Raw genomic sequence first — 16,922 nt, forward strand, 5'->3', positions numbered from 1 at the left:
AAATGGGAAGTCATCAAGAGGGATGGAAAAATGAATGAAGACTCAAGAATAAATGTTTATCTCAAATCCAGCTGTTCTGGAACTTAGGTTGGCTGCTAGGATTGGTAAAGCCTCAAAGATGGTTTGGGATCCTGCTGGTGGGCTGTTGATTGAGCAGGCTTTTATCCCAAGGTAAAAAGGTTTGGCTAGTTTTGTTTCAAAAACATTTTTCAATAATTTAACCAACAACCAAACAAACGAAGTACCTTAGTGCACTGTAGAAAATAAACCTTCTCTCCTTTGGCACATTCAGCTATGATGTCAACGCTTCTAACATTGGATGTTTTTGCTTTGACAACATATGGAGATGCAACCATTTTCCTTCTTATGATTTACTCTTAGAATTAGAGTTAGAATTAGATGATACGGGGGGGGAGGAGGAGGAATGTGCATGGGAGTTTAGTTAGACATAACGATACTGTAACTAGTGTGAGAACCAAGGTTTTTGAAATAAGAGATGATAAGAATTGGCGGATTGGAGAACTGGAGGGAAAGTCTGCATTTCAAACTAATTGGAGAATGTGATTTATGACTGTAAATTAGAGGAGGGAATTGTGCTTTGATACTATGTGCTCAGGGGAGGGGAATTCAGATTTTGCCTTTGGCTATGTAAGTGCCGATGCTATGCTTCTCGAATAAAGATTCTTTAAGGTAAACAATGCCTTGAAGTTCTTTGAAGGCTTTATCTGTCGGAACCATGACATTTAGTATTTTAAAAGCTATTACCTGTCTCCCACCTGATATTACGCTATTACGCCATTACATGTATTTCTGCTAATATACACAAAGAGCTTGCAGTCAGTTGGCACAATTCTCAGCACTCGGATGTAAGCAAGATCTCTTCATGCATCTCATAATATGAAGAGGAGACAATTCATTCTCATAGTGGCTTACTACAACCAGCCATTAAAAGAAAAAACCTCTTCAGTTCTACTGAGCTTAGTATTTATTCCACTCTCTTGCTGGAAATGAATATGGGCTGAACCTGCCCAGTTTGGAAATATGCCCTCCTATTTTCTGATTCAACTAGCTTGTTTGCATATCCCTGAAATCTAGTCCAAGAGTGAGCAATGTTTGAGAGGTCAGAGATCACAACTCACACTTTTGCCCTTCTGAAAGGCTTTAAGCCATCCAGTGATGCCATGACATCACTTGAAGGGGCATAGATGACATTTCTCTGCCTTTGAGGGTGAATTAAAGTTAGGGAAAGTAATACGAGGATTCCCAAACATTATTTTCATTCGTCTATGAAGATTCTCAGTCATCCAGGTCATGGTTATCCCAAAGAAGCTTTTTCATGAGGCAACTAGACTTTCTTTTTTCTCTTTGAAGACGTTTTGCTTCTCATCCAAGAAGCTTCTTCAGCTCTGACTGGATCCTTCCATTCCCCACCATCCAGTCAGAGCTGAAGAAGCTTCTTGGATGAGAAGCGAAAAATCTTCAAAGAGAAAAAAGAAAGTCCAGTTGCCTCATGAAAAAGCACTTTTGGGACATAACTTCCACTCCCACACTTAGAACCACATTAAAATCTGAAAATGGGCCTAAACTGCACTATCAAACCTCAATGACAGTCTCTTGTGTGTGTGTGTGTGGGGGAACATATGGTCTACTCTATTGATTATCCATCCCTGATCTAGAATCTGACTGAAGTGCTAAGGAACATCTTAAATGTCCTTCTTGGAAATTTTCCAGTGAGGCAAGATAAATGAATACTCTCTATAGGATAAAATTCAATGTATTTTTATTATTTCTTGCTAACTACCAAGCATCCTGCCCTATCTGAAACAGACAGGGAAGAAAAGAAGGAAGCTAGCATATTGCAAATGAGCCCCAAAAAAGTTTCTTGGAAGTGAAAGGGTTTGCTTGGATATATTCACAGTAGCGCAGAATATTAATACATAGTATTCTGCTATATCAATACTCTGTCATTGTTTAGGTCCCTATGGGAGCTATTTTGTGCAATCTCACAGCACCATGAGAATAAAATATCACATGCTCTCAACTTTCCGAATGATCCTATACCAGTCCCCAAACAGTTGACCTTTAACCCCAACCATTAACAAACTGCAATGGCAGTGTTCGCATAACATGTTAAGCCAAAGCAAACATTTTTACTTAATGGAATGCCCTTATTCACAAAATATACAGACAACATGTGATTGGCTTGGTTTTGGTTCCACTAGATTTTATAAAGTATGGTTTAATTCATGCTATAAAGAGCTGCTGAGTATCTCATTACAGAATCAAAATGGGAAATGGCCATTAGGCCCCTGGCTCTTTACTTAATGCACCAATCCAACTGTTTAGTCTACTGGGAGAGTTGGTGGGATTGACATCTAACCCTGAACTCATCCAAAGAAGGAGCGCCATTACCCTTTTGGCAATTGGTTCACCTATCTGATTGTTCTTATTATTAGGAGAAAAATTCCCAATATTCAACTTAAATTCTGGATTCTGTGTTCAACAGATGTATTCTTTGTTTCTATCATGCCCAGGTTTCAAATCCCTTCATGCTCTTTGTAATTACCTGGGAAGATCCTAGAAAAGATAATCAAAAAACAGATCTGCGAACAACTAGAAGCAAACAAAGTTATAACTAGTTGTCAGCACGGGTTTGTTAAAAACAGATCACGCCAAACCAAACTTATTTTATTCTTTGACAAAGTGACTAAACTAATAGACCAGCAAAATACTGTGGACATGGTATACTTAGACTTCAGTAAGGCATTTGATAAAGTAGACCACAACCTACTCCTTGGTAAGCTAGAAAAAGCTGGAATAGACAACATCACCACCAGATGGATCTGTAGCAGGCTGGCAAACCGTACTCAACGAACAGTCCTCAGCAGCACTACATCCACATGAAGTAATCAGTGAGGGGGCTGGACTAGAAGACCTCCAAGGTCCCTTCCACCTCTATTCTATTCACCCTATTCACCTGGATATACATTGTTTTTTCTTAAAGGACTGAACCAAAAGTAGGGTTGGTTAAAACCACTTAGTTTCTACAAGTGCAACACAATCTTCCTGTTTACTTAGACGTTAAACCAACTGCTTTCAGTCAATGGATTTTACTTCTAGAAAATTTGTTTCTATTGATAAAGCTGAAATTGCATTGCAAATGAAACCATTCATTTGTAAGTGAATTTTAAACAGCACCCTCTAGTGAATTATTTTGATATATCTTTTACATTTTTTTCATGTTTTGCAGTACTTATTTACTTAGTTGTGCTTTTCTAATTCAATTCAACCTTTCATGTTCTACTTCCCAGCAATCATGTGTCCCACCAGAAAGGAAATATTTTTCTGAGAACAGTTATACGTTTACAAGCATTTTCTTGCTATAATCTTCAAAAACAACAATAAAACTTCCACAAATAATAAGGTGGTAGCATAGTAAAGCTTTAGATGTGTATATAGGAAGTAGAAATGGAATGTTAAATTTGGGGAGATTACTTTTTGAGAATGTTTGGGCTAAAACCTGGCTGGTTTTTAGGGTATTTTAAGGCTCTTTCTGAGATGAAATTTGCAGAGTACTGTAATAGCTTGATGCCTTTTTGCTTGAAGAAATCCCCTTAAACAGATAGCAGGGATATAGAGGAGGAGCTGTTACTAGTTAGCATCCAGCAACAGAGCTGGCAGCACAGCCAGGAGTTTGAAAAAAGTGAGTTAATTCTAGAAATCAAGGCATGACTATTGCCTCCTCTTTTCCCTTCAGTTGAATTGTTTTATGTGCCATCAAGTTGACACCAGCTTTTAGCAGTCACATACCGGTAGATAAACTTTCTCAGGATAATCTGTCCTTAAACTTGCCCTTCAGTAATGCCCATCATTACTCATTGAGTTCATCCACCTTGTTGTTGAAACTCTTCTTATTCTCTTTCCTTCCACCCTTCCAGCTTTATGGACTCTGCAAGGAAGCTGGGTCATAATATAATTTGTCCAAAATATGATAACTTGAATCTTGTTATTTTTGCTGAGTGAGATTTCCAGGTTTATTTGTTCAATGACCCTTTTGCTTGTTTTCTTGGCTATCTATGGTATTCTCATAAGTCTTCTCTAACACTAAAGTTCAACAGTGTAAATACCCTTTCTATCCAGCTTTTTCAAAGTCCAACTTTCACTTCTATGAAGTGTCACAGAATCACCATTGCCTGCACAATCCAGATCTTTGTAGATGGAGACACATCCCATCATCTGAATATATTTTCCAGGGTCTAGCAAGTGCTTGTCTGCAGCATATTTCTTGACTACTGCTTCATTTACTGTTGATAGTCGAATATAAAGGCAGAAATCACTTCATTTTTGCCAGTTCTACAACTGGTTGCCTTATCTATTGTTATTAATTTGGTCTTCTTTATAGTTTCGCTGTGTTCCTTGACTTCCATTACTAGAACTTGCCAATCATCTGCATTTTAAATTATTAGAGCAGGGTCTTCAGTATAGCCATAGGACAAATTACTGAAGTTTCTTCCTCGTGCCCATCTTCTCGCAGTCTACTCTCCCTTCAACTCTGTCATTGATCTGGTATGAATGAAACGGATGGCTTGCCAAGACAGACCTTGGCTGCCATTTCTATTTCCTGAGGTGCTGCATGCGAATGCCAAGGCGATGTGTTGAAGGGGACAAAGTGGATCAAAAGCAAAAAGCAAAAGCAGAAAGCTGACTCAGTGACTCCTCACAAACACCTGCTGGATACCAGAGGAAAGATCACAGGCTGCTGGGGTTGGGAAGGAGGTTATCTTATTACACACTTTCAACCACGGAGAAACATTTTAAGGTCTGTCTTGTGTCATATGTATAATATTTTGATGTATCACTAGCGGTATATATTCAGAAACCTTCCTGTACCTTTACCTGAGGTAGTAAACTATTTCAGTCAATGAGTGCTCACAAAAAATGTCCCCCTCTATAAATGATCTGAAACCAGAAAAAGATAGCATGTTCAGAAGGCTAGGCTAAAAACTTTGAGTCTGGCTTATAGTATTATATCACATCCAATGCAAAGGAGGATGAAATATAACATGCAGGACTATCGATTTGGATAGCCCTTTGGTTGATTCCCTTTGTTTTATTTGGATGTGACCAACATTTTGTGGCAGAAAATGTACAGTGTATATTCTGTCTGTGTGTCTGTCCGTCCATAGGGCAAAGGGAGTTAACAATAAAAGAGAAATAAAAACAATATCACTTAAAAAAGATAACTCTCTTCATTACATCTGCTCATCCCATCAGATCTGGCAAGAGAGTCATGCTATGGATCCTGCCAAGGAACTACATTTGGCAGAGGTAAGGAGGCAGGCCTTGTCTGCCCTGGTGCCCAACTTATGGAATATTCTCCTTCCCCCCTGCACCCACAAAGTGAGGACACCTCCCTCCCTATTTAATTTTCCTGAAGTCCTCAAGATGTGGTTATGTCATCTGACCTGGGGTCTCTAAGAGGATTGGTGAAATGTTGAAGTGGCTTCCTGCTAATCTAATCTCTTGTGTGGGGGTTATGCTTTTTAAAACTTGTTTATTGAATGCTTTTGGTATGCTTATAGTTTTTTATATTTTTTGCTGTATACCCACCCAGTTACTTTTTGGGAGATGGGTGGCTATATAAATTTGATAAAATACATAAATAAGGAACCATTAAAACTAATTCAAACTGAGTTGGAAGAGGGAGGTCTTGACAAATGGCTAAGTGTAACTCACTAAAGAGTACAATCCACAGCTTGGTAACTATATTGTATTTATTTATTATTTTTGAAAAAAAATGTTTCCTTTATTAATCTCCAGCTGGCTACATGCAAACTATAAAATGTTTTAAAGTTAAGCATCATCCAAATTAATGTCTTTCTGCTATTTCTAGCATGACTGAACTCCTTGCCAGGGATGATCTTCCTGTGGAATTCAGGCCCTTGCACTTTGGCGAAAACCAGCCTCTGTTGAACCCGAGTCCAAACGGGTGACCATCTTACCTTTTTTTGCAGCAAAAACTGGCTTAGTGCATTTTAATCACTAACAAAAACTATCAAAGAAAAATGCACTAGTTATAAGTTGTATTCACATAATTAGGCTGTATCACATACATTCACGTTTCTTAAACAAGGTTGACTGGATAAGCATAGATTTTCCCAACATCCCATTTAAGTTGTAAAGCTCTGTATGCACAATAGTTTAAACACAATCAAGTAATGGTTTTTGGTTCAGCGCGCGTGTATGTGTGAAAGCAGCCAGTTTTTACAGCGCTATTTCTAATGAAATGTTTTTACAATACTATTCACAATACCATTTCCACTGCGTATGCTGCGAAAAGGAAAAAGAAAAAGTCCCGGAAAACAAAAAGACCGAGACGAGCCTCCTCCATTGCTTGATTCCCTAGGCATCACGCATGCGCGAGAGCAGCGCGCCGAACGCAATCCTCCGTACGAAGGGGCAGCGCCGGCTGCAGTGCGCGCCCTCTCAGGCCTTTCTCACGTGATGGTCCACGTGGGCGTATGGCTCGCTCGGCCTCCGCTTGTCTGTCTCGGCGGGGAAGGAGGATCCGCTTTGCGACGCATCCCGGGCGTGTCGGGGTGGCAGTGCAGGCCGGCCCAACGCGACCAGGACTCCCTGGCCTGGTTCTCTCAAGCGAGTTAAAGGGTAGCGAACAAAAGGCGGGGCGGGGCGACCATGCCCGAGGGTGGTCCGGGAGAGGCTGACGACCGGGCACGAGGCGCCTAGTTGCCCGGACACAGACTGAGCAGGAAGGGACTCGGCGCCTGTTCGTGCTCTCTTCCCTGCTCGTGCCCGGGGCTTTTCCGGGTCTCAAATCGTCCGTCCAGCCTGGTGGGCCGAGCGTAGGTGAGATCAAATGCAACCATCTCCTGCAGGCGGAGGTGGGTTGCAGTCAAGTTCACGACGTCGCGAAAGTTTCGACTTCTGGCCGGTCCTGAGTAACCCTTCCAGCTTTGGAAAGAGTTGTGTGTGTGTGCGTGCGTGCTATTAAATGATATATTCTTTCTGTGTCTCTCTTTTCATCTTCATCAAATTGTTACTGTTGGGGACCTATCCCCTTAAAAAACAACACTGCTATTTTTGTGTGCAGAGCTAATAGCACAGTTGCAGTAGCCTATAAATAAGTGAATTGACTGCATCAATTCAGCCATTCTCTGCAATTTAGTCTGTTCTTCCCAAAAGAACAGACTAAAACTCCATTGATGGACTACAGTCTTGCTTTTAGCTCACTTCCTCCAAAGATCTGTATAAAACATATTGATGTACTATACACCCTTTCCCTTAAATGTAGATTCAAAGGAATATTGGGAAGTTTTCAGAGTCAGTATTTAAGTTTTAATATTTCACAGCCACAGTAGGGTCGAGAATGCTAGCTCTACAGTCCTTCCTTCTTGGATAGCAGTTCCCAACCTTTTCTATACCCCGCATCCCTAGAATGCTTCTGATATATTCTCACACCCCTTACAAAAGTTCGAAATAACGGCAACAAATTATACATATACATTATAATTTTGAAATTTCTAAACCCAAGTTTTCACACCCACTGGAATATCATCTTGCATAGGGATCCCCTGTTCTAGGAGATCTACAGTGCTTCTGCCCCAGATTTCTAGTTGGTTCTATAAGGAGATGGAAAGCTATGATCTTTCCTCTATATCTGTCCTTCAATATACAGAAAATGGAACTTTTCCTAGATTTGTCTTCACCCTGGAGTAGAAAACATGGGTAGCTGTTTGAGTTTCAGTTAAAAAGTGGAACGAAATAGAATATGGTTAATAGCAACTTGTGAGAGTTTTGTTTGTAGAGAGAATAATAGAAGCTCTGTAAAGGAAGAGTGTTTCCTAAATTATCTCTTGCTTATGCAGATCTTCTTGAGATTAACCAACATTCATGAATCCCACTGGACTGCCGGAAACCAGTCAGCTATCTGCAAATGTCAGAACTCACTTCAAAGTCTGCAGGTTCATCATGGAAGCAGGTGAGTGAACAATTGTTATTGCTGATTGTTATCTGCCTTCCTTGGCTAGTAATGCCCAAATCCTGTGAAAAAGAAGTTGCTGTATTGGGAGGAAGTGCCGATCTGTGAGGCACTTGGAGTTAGGGGGTCTTACTGGATAGATCTAAAGTCAAAGACAATGCAAGTTATTAGATTGGTTGGCTTCATGAAGTAGTGTGGAATAGATATGACTTTTACTTGGTTTTAATTATGTCTTATACTTGAGACATGCAGACATTTCCAGTGTGTTTGCATTTATTTGTGAGAATTCTAGATTTCTGATGGAGGAACTGGATAAAAATACTTGGGTCTGAACCTCTACAACTCCCATTTCCCCAGAATGTCAACAGTGTTGTTTAGGTGTGTTGTTTCATATCCCACTAGGCCTCAAGTCTCCCATTCCTAAACAGTAATACAATGAGAGTTCTGCAAGTAGGACAGATCTTGCCAACTTCCATTAATTTCAGGGAGGTTTGTGTAGATGAATTTCCTGATGGCTTTTACATCACAGTCTCTGCTTGTGGTCAGGTCATCTCTGAGTCAAGAAGTCATGTCTCGATTCTTTCTTCCTTATTCTTTTGGAAGAGCTAGAAATTCCTTGCTATATCTCTTTTTTCTGCTAACAGGTGTGAAGTTAGGCCTGCGCTCTGTCCCTATTGCTACTGCGTGCACCATTTATCACCGATTTTTTACGGAGGTGCCTCTGGAGTCGTATGATCCTTACTTGGTAGCTATGGCTGCACTGTATCTGGCTGGGAAAGTAGAAGAACAGCATTTGCGGATAAGAGACATCATCAATGTGAGCCACAGGTAATAAGCATTGGGATCAAGATATGTAGTTACAAAAGACAGGCTGGATGGATGAGGAATAAGTAGCTGCTTAGAATCAGCAAAACCAACTTCTTGCAGCTTGGCATTTCCCATTGTAAAGAGAGCCTATACTACAGTAAAAGTAATTGCTGAATCAAGGAATGGGTAGCCAGGTGGACCTGGTGCTTTTCAAAATGTGGTGGAATTCCCAGTATTTGGTCATACTAGTTAGGAATTCTGGCTATTACATCCCCACATACTTGGAAGAAGAGCAGATTGAAGAAGATTGGCTTAGGTAATAGGTCCATTTGCTTTAAATTATAATGCACTTTATCCCTGATAAATCTGATTCTTTAGCTTCAACTGTGCTAAGTCATCTTAATACACAAGACTTCCTTGTAAGATTCAGGAACCCCAAAAGACCTTGTGGATTAGAAAAAGATCTCATCCATTCTTATATTGGTGAGATTTTTTCAGGAAGTCCATAAATAGAACAGGAAGTTAACACATGCTTTTCTACTTTGGGTTCTCCTGAACAATTGTTATTCTTTGCCTCTGAGCCCAGAGATCTAAACTATGAATAACATGTAAGCCAACTGTCTTTTCTGTATCTGTGATGTGAATTCCATAAGCTGTTTCAGGCTATAAAAATATCTGTATATTATGGTCAATAGGTAAATCTAAGTTTTAATATAGAATGTAGTGGGATTTGGCAGAATCTCCTAAACCTGCAGAGAGCTCAGACTCCTATTTAAAAAAAAGTTAAGCTTGGACGGCCAAGTTTATGTTCATGAAGTAAGAGGCAGGGATAACTCCAGTTGAACTTTCAAGTAACAATAGTCCTGGGAAAAACTAGAAATTCTATGAAGAACCTGAAGTTTAGCGTTTTATCTGTCCAATCCCTCTCCACCCAATTAACTTACCTAGATTCTAGATGAGGAATCCAGAACTAGGCAAAACATTCTACATTGCAGGGCCAGCTTCGAACCTCTACTCAGTCACTATAATGTTGGGGAGCTTTGAGTCCATTGTTTTACCTAACTGTTCTGGGAAAGATAAAATAGGAGGAGAGGATTGCTATGTATACTATATATTCTTCCTGGAGATGAAGGGGGATCTGAACCAAATGATTATGTTTGTAAATAGCTTCGGAGCCTTTTATGAATTCATTGAATAATGTTGTATGTTGAACTGTAAGGTGGTGTGGGAGAGATGTTTCTTCCCTAGTGATTAGCAAAGCTGACCTTGAAGGGAAATTCTTCCCTGGCTTTATGGCAATTTCTTTCTTCTTTCTAATACAGGTAGTCCTCAACATACAACCTTGATGGAGCCTGCTCACTACAGTCATATGTTGTAATGGTTGTAAAATGGGTTGGGCCATCTAACCAACTCTATTTTACAACATTTTTTGTGGTGTTGTTAAGTGAATGCAGCAGTCATAAATGTCGAATTACTGGATGTGTGTGCTGGTTTTTGGCAAAACCATCATAGAACGTGGCCATATTGCTGAGTGTCTGCGGTTGGGGTTGTGTTACCGTGGAGGGGATCCAACTGTCAGAACTTTGTATTTCGGATTGTAATTCCCCTTTTTCTGGTCTGTTGTAATTTCAAAGGGGGTCACAAGGTCGCTTTTATGAATTAGCTAAATAATGATGTATGTTGAACTGTAAGATAGTGTGGGAGAGATCATAAATCGTAAGTCGAAGACTACCTGTAATTATATATTATAACAACAACTTCAGATCCATGATAATTTTCAAAAATAAATACATCTGCTCTATCGAGTAAAATTATTCCTATTGAAAATATCCTTCATAAATGAGACAACCTGTCAGAAAGCCATAGAGGATTGTAAGCTCACCCTTAACTTGGGAGCTCAGAGGAAGGCCCAAGTCAGCTTACTTGCAAACAGAAACATTTCAGCATTTTTCTTTACTCCTCTCAGGTACTTGCATCCTCGGAGTGACCCCCTGGAGCTGGACACACATTTCTGGGAGCTGAGAGACAGCATTGTCCAGTGTGAGCTGCTCATGCTACGTGTGCTCTGCTTCCGTGTCTCCTTCCAGCAACCCCATAAGGTCCAGGCTACATAGAAGGGACATAGGGTAGAAATGGTGTGCATGAAGTACATGGGAGGCAAGGGGTTAAGTCTTTACTTCTCTGCCTTTAGGCACTGAATGAATAGTCCTGTTACAAGAGAAGTTGGTGCCAGGTTCTTTTCTTCTCCTCCGCCATGTTTTCAATGATCCCTGACAGATGTCTTTTTCTTTATGCAGTACCTTCTCCATTTTTTACTGTCCCTGAAGCACTGGATGAACCGGCATAGTTGGGAGCGGACCCCTGTGGCAGCAGCAGCTTGGGCTCTGTTGCGGGACAGTTACCATGGTCCCCTGTGCCTCCAGCACTCTCCACAGCATATTGCTGTGACAGTCCTTTACCTTGCTCTGCAGTGTTATGGAGTGGAAGTACCTGCTGATGCTGAAGCCGAGCGACCGTGGTGGCAGGTAAGGGAGACAGGGTGGGAAGTGAACAGCAGTTCAAATGCCTTCTGTGTCCTTCAGCTCTAACTGGGTCAGGTTTTGGAGCTTGCCTGTGTGGGATTTTGTTTATATGATTGTTTGCTTATTTATTTAGCATCCTTGCTTCACAGCCTCTGCACTTTAAACTGAAATGTGGGTAGTGCAGTTTCTTAGATATTAAGCCACTGCTATGGCCTGACCTGCACCAGAAGTGGAAAACCTCCCATTGATCTTCCAGCTGTTTCTTTAATCAGTCCTATGTACAACTTTCCATATTGAGAGAAAATTTTGAAGCAGTATACAGTAATATATCAAAATCAAAGCAAATATTAAACTACATAAAATCCTTATCTTACATATTTTTAAATCAGATCACTTAGTAAAAAAACAAAACTATGATCCTGCCTCTGGTATCTGTCAACCCAAGCCAGCTTTATTTAGATTTAGGAAAAGCACACATGGGAAGATACAAATTCCTCAATCCTGGTCTGTGCATTCTGGCTGTGTTATATATCATACTGAGCTGTAGGTGGTTTTAATCAGGTTAGCCTGAACAAACCCTAGGTTGCACTTAATGTGTATAATTGTGACATGGTTAGCTGAGAATGGAGAGTAGACCCATCCAAGAATTATCCAGAGTTTCAGATGTTTCAGGAGCCACATATTGAAAGACAGGGAACAACAGTGCTGATTTTGCATGGGCTGTTCTTAGACACCCTACTGCAGGTGGGCCGACTGTGTTTTCTGAAACTCTGTTCTAGTAACAAGCTAGGGATTCTGCTGCCTTCCTAGACACCCTGCTGTCCAGCAATCTCCCTGAGTTTCTATATCTCATTGTGGGGCTATCGTTGAACTGGCTCTTATGCAGGATAATTCAATTTCCATGCACTGAGGATGGGATCAGGAATAACTTGGGAGTTCATGGCTTCAATGGCAATGAGATAAATAGTGCCGTGTCATGCTCAGTTTGTAGCTAATTTCCTTTAGAGATCTCAACAAGGGTGGAGGATTGATTAAAATGATCTACCCTGGACATTTTATTGATCTACTCTTGTTTCCATCCCACACCTGAGGATTTTGTCAGCATTTGTGGTGAGTAGTTTTGTTGCAAGCCTTGTCATTCTTTGAAATGTGAAGCTAATGAGGGCTTTGGAACATGAATCCCAGCAAGACAGGATTGCTTTTCGACATAAACATTCACTGGCTTTGGATTGTGTTGCATTCCCTCTGACGAAGTAGACTGCAACTTGGGAGTTCTCCTGGATTCATGGTTCCTCCTAGGAGGTTAGGAAGAGCCTTGGCCCAGCTCCGACTATTTTGCCAGTTAAGGTGTCTGGTCCTTTTTTAGAGTGAAACCTTAGCATCTGTTACTCATGCCCTCATTATGTCAACATTGGATTACTGGAACTGTTCTCTATTTGGAGCTGTCTTTGAAGACTACCTGGAAATCGCAGTTGGTACAGATTGTGGCAGCCCACACACGTTGGCAAGTGAGAGCTGCTGTAGCAGAGTTAAATCTGTATTGTAGGTACTGCGATGTTGTCGGTATGGTTTTGAGGACTTTCAAGAAGCTTGCCTTAACCTATAAAGCCACTCTGTGGCTTGGGATCAGATCACAGATAGAATCTGTCTGTCCTGTTTGATCAGTTTGCAGGGGATGCTCTGGTCCCTGCTCCTTGGCAGGCTGAGGAGACAGGTTCTTGGATGGAAATGGGGTTTCTTGGTGGTCTTTTTCTAGTCCAGGGGTAGGCAACCTTGGCTCTTTTATGACTCGTGGACTTCAACTCCCAGAATTCCTGAGCCAGCCCCTAGATCTAGATATTTCAGGAAAACAGTGAAAATCTGGTTTTACTGTTGAGCATTTGAGACAGGTGATGTTAGTTGAACATGACATTATTTCTCATAATGTTTTGAAATACGGAGGTTTTAACCTTATGTTAGCCAACCAGAGTGGTTGAAGTATGTGAATTATAAATTGTATAAGTAAATAACCATAAATCAATAAGACATAATCTATAGCTTACAAATCACAATAGCTAAATGCATACACTATGCTAAGTCAAAACTTCAAAAAAATGCTCATTAGGTCCATGCTCACAATTGGGCATGCTGTTAGTTGAATAATAAAATTTTGAGTTGTAAAATGAATTGACATATCCATAGCTGGGTTACATGTTTTTGTTTTTAAGTGGCTAATACAACCATGGTACCTTTGAACTGAATTAAAACATACATGTACTCTATGGAGCAAATAACATCGATATCATATGCGGAGCAATTTCAGCTAGATAAATAGCATTGGGCAGGAAAGCTAATCTCCATCCTTTTCAGTGGTCCTAATCCATTTGTTTGCAAAAACATGAGAGAATCGAGCACAGATCTGCTTTAATTAAGATAATTAGGGCATATCCTTGCTTAGACGTAGCCTTGCCCCTATGAAAACTGTAGCATCTCACAGATACAGATGATGATGAATGTTAAGTTGTAAAATATGGGAAAATTCTGGGAATCGTAATATTAAAAAAACCCAAAATTTAGCTTTGCAGATCCATCTTCTATTTCAGGCATTGGAGCTTCTTTGCAGGATAAGAATAAAAGCCAGTGCTGTGGTGATCAGTACGGAAGTTGGAAATAAAGTGCAGTTGTTAATGGAATGGGCATTAATTGAGGGAAGCATAATTTTTTTATGTGAATGTATTTGTACCCATTTCTTCTATCTTTTTGCCAGCTGTGGTCAGATTGAATTTTTTGCATTCTTCAAACCTCTCTTAGTTAGGGAAAGTAGGCAAAATATATTCATCCCAATTGGTTATAGAGTACTTTATTTTCTGGAAAAAATATTTTGCCCACTTGATCCTACCTGGATTTTTTTCCTGCTTTGCTAAAACTTTTTCCTCATTTTAATTTATGTTTTAGGTGTTCAGTGAAGATCTTTCCAAACCTGTCATGGACCAGATAGTCTTGGAACTGATACGGGTCTACACTTTGGATGCAGAGATCTAAGTACACTGTGAAGAGAAAGACTTCCAGCTGAGAGTCTATACTGAATTGTCATGTTTCAAGCTGGGATAATGTTGAAAGTATTACTGATACTTGAAGGGATTGACACCAGAAGTACACTCTCTTCTGTTGAGGCATCCCACTGAACAGCACTGGAGTTGAACAAGCGAAGCACCTTGATAGCGCTGAGAATCTCCTAACAGAATCACTTTCCAGTGGGGAGTTCATCTGTAACTAATTTTCCATCCCTCGCAAAAGAACGATGTTCTGAATAGAAGTTTGTGGAATGAGGAAATGAGTGAAAAAGATTCTTTACCTATTTCAAGTAAAATGTGCTGGCAAGATATTTAACTTGTGTTTCTGGAATAGTTTCCTGAGCCTCAGTGCAGTCATTGTTTTGTGTTGACCTTGTTGCGAAATTATTTATTTATTAGATTTGTGTGCTGCCCATCTCATCTAGATGCAACTCCAGTGTGGCTTACAAACATTAAAAACCCAGCAAGCATTAAAAGGATAGAACAATATGTAACAACAATAAAAATTACAGTTAAAATATGGGGAGGAGGGGAGCATGACATACCTGGTGAGAGGTGGGATCTTCTCTTAATCCGATAGCCACCTCCAGTATGGTGCAACCCCCTGGGGGCCCGGTGCCAACTGGGAGAGCCAGGTCTTTGGGCCCTTTTGGAAGGTCAGTAGGTTGAGTGCAAATCTCACCTCTGGTTGTATGAGTTCCAAAGGGCAGGAGCCGCAGCAGAAAAGGCTCTTCTGGATCCTGCCGGCAAATATTCCTTAACTGACGGGGTCTGCAACATGCCCCTTTTGCCAGCATAGGTGGGGTGGGCCAAACCCATTGGAGTGAGACAGTTCCTCAGATACCCCGGATCCGTGCCATGGAGGGCTTTAAAGGTGATAACCAACTTAAACTGTATCCAGAAGCCAACCGGCAGTCAATGCAGCTCATGTAACAGTGGTATAATGTGGGCATCCTAGGGGCCCCAAGGAATGGCTGCGCCACAGAATTCTGCACCAGTTGTAGAGATGGGATCAAGAGGGGTTTTTTTGTTTAGGAAGGGGCAAACCAGGGCCTCTTAAAAGGCCCCAGGAACATCCCTCCTCCGGGCTTTTGGCTTTCCAGCTGACAAGCCCATCATTTTAACCGCTGAGTCATCACGCTGCCCGTATCTTATTATAAAATATCTTTAAATTTTTGCCTAATTTGTGTTGGAGAGAGAATTTTGAAGGAGACACATCTTCAATCAGATTCTACAAAGCAGTTCTTGCATACACCTTGTTGCCTTTCCCCCCCAGCCCTGCAAACATCCATATTTATAGAGCCACAGATCTTGTACCTCATGTCATTTATCAGTGCTTGAACTCGCCTGGCAATTACCATTCTGGAGGCTTTCACCAACTGGGAGGGACAAGGATATAATTGACAGGTGGTTGCACTGACAGCATCAGGGACCCTGTCCACTTCATCAGGTCCAACAGGATCAAACTTCTCAGATAAAATGGGCAAGACTTTTCCCCAGGCGTCTCATATGGAGCAGCACCAGACAGGTTCCAACTGGTAATGAATCTGAGCAATTTTGTCTGTCGTATGTTGAACAAATTCCTCTGTGAGGCCCTGGAGATGACCCTTTCACATGCCCTCCTGCCCCAGGAGGGACCAAGTGTTTCCTAAACAGGGCCGCAGGGCAACACTGCAGATGCAATAAAGGCGGAGAAATGATATTTCCCTGCTCTTACTGCCACAAGATAGGCCTTAATAGCAGCTCTAAGTTGTGTCTGGTTGGAATCATCCCTTGTTTATCACCAGTGGTGCTCTAGGCATCTCAACCCTTTTCAGAACCCGCAACTTCTCTGAACTATTGGGAGGATTGGGAGCGATGGGTCAAGAGTGGCTGTACAGGCACGATCCTGTCCAAAGCTTCAGCCACCCTTTGATTCCAGAATGTTACTGAACCTTTGGCAGGACTGCAACAAACCCCCCAGGATATCCCTCAGTTCCCTCTGGAACCCATTCAGGTCCATCAGTTGCCGGGGCAGATTGCTTGAATGGGTCCGGTCTCCTTTAAAGAGAAAGTTCTTTAACAGTGAGGACAATTAACCAGTGGAACAGCTTGCCTTCAGAAATCATGGGCGCTCCATCACTGGACATTTTTAAGAAGAGACTGGACAGTCACTTGTCTGAGATGGTTTAGGTTCTGCTTGAGCAGGGGGCTGGACTAGAAGACCTCCAAGGTCCCTTCCAGCTCTATTCTATTCCTTGTGGAGGGGAATGGCATAAAAGAATCTGAAGGGCAGCAGGGCTTGATCTGATCATGACAAGGGGGAAAGGACTGGTCCACCAGGTCACGTTGCCATTGTTCTGACAAGATAATAACGTCCTGCATGTGGCCTCTCTACTGCCTTGAGTTTGACCTTAGATGATCTGGGATAGGCCCATGGCTGCCATGATAGTCACTAAACTGGGCTGCTTCTGAGGCCAAGCCCAGGGATGGCAGATTGAAGTCCTCCAGGACCAAAAGCCTTGAATTCCTCTGCCATCACTGAGAGGGCCTCCAGCCACT

General features: G+C 41.4%; 1 protein-coding gene across 1 annotated transcript; it reads left to right on the forward strand.

Moving 5' to 3' along the window:
- The first annotated feature begins 6,540 nt into the window (after positions 1-6,540).
- CCNQ (cyclin Q) lies at positions 6,541-14,692 on the forward strand. The gene is made up of 6 exons (XM_015815113.1): positions 6,541-6,666; positions 7,887-7,999; positions 8,644-8,827; positions 10,773-10,905; positions 11,104-11,331; positions 14,263-14,692. Exons 2-6 carry the CDS (start codon positions 7,912-7,914, stop codon positions 14,347-14,349), a joined length of 720 nt encoding a protein of 239 aa, XP_015670599.1. The 5' UTR covers positions 6,541-6,666; positions 7,887-7,911; the 3' UTR covers positions 14,350-14,692.
- Positions 14,693-16,922: the final 2,230 nt, after the last annotated feature.

Source organism: Protobothrops mucrosquamatus, unplaced genomic scaffold (genome assembly GCF_001527695.2).
Source record: "Protobothrops mucrosquamatus isolate PMUCROS unplaced genomic scaffold, P.Mucros_1.0 scaffold315, whole genome shotgun sequence".
Lineage (NCBI taxonomy): Eukaryota > Metazoa > Chordata > Lepidosauria > Squamata > Viperidae > Protobothrops > Protobothrops mucrosquamatus.

What these genes read in the sequence shown, in the direction of transcription:
- CCNQ (XM_015815113.1), top strand. Translation starts at nt 7,912, where the DNA reads ATGAATCCCACTGGACTGCCGGAAACCAGTCAGCTATCTGCAAATGTC. An exon ending in CCTTCCAGCAACCCCATAAG is followed by an intron (nt 10,906 to 11,103) that starts GTCCAGGCTACA and finishes TTCTTTATGCAG; the next exon opens with TACCTTCTCCATTTTTTACT. An exon ending in CCGAGCGACCGTGGTGGCAG is followed by an intron (nt 11,332 to 14,262) that starts GTAAGGGAGACA and finishes TTTATGTTTTAG; the next exon opens with GTGTTCAGTGAAGATCTTTC.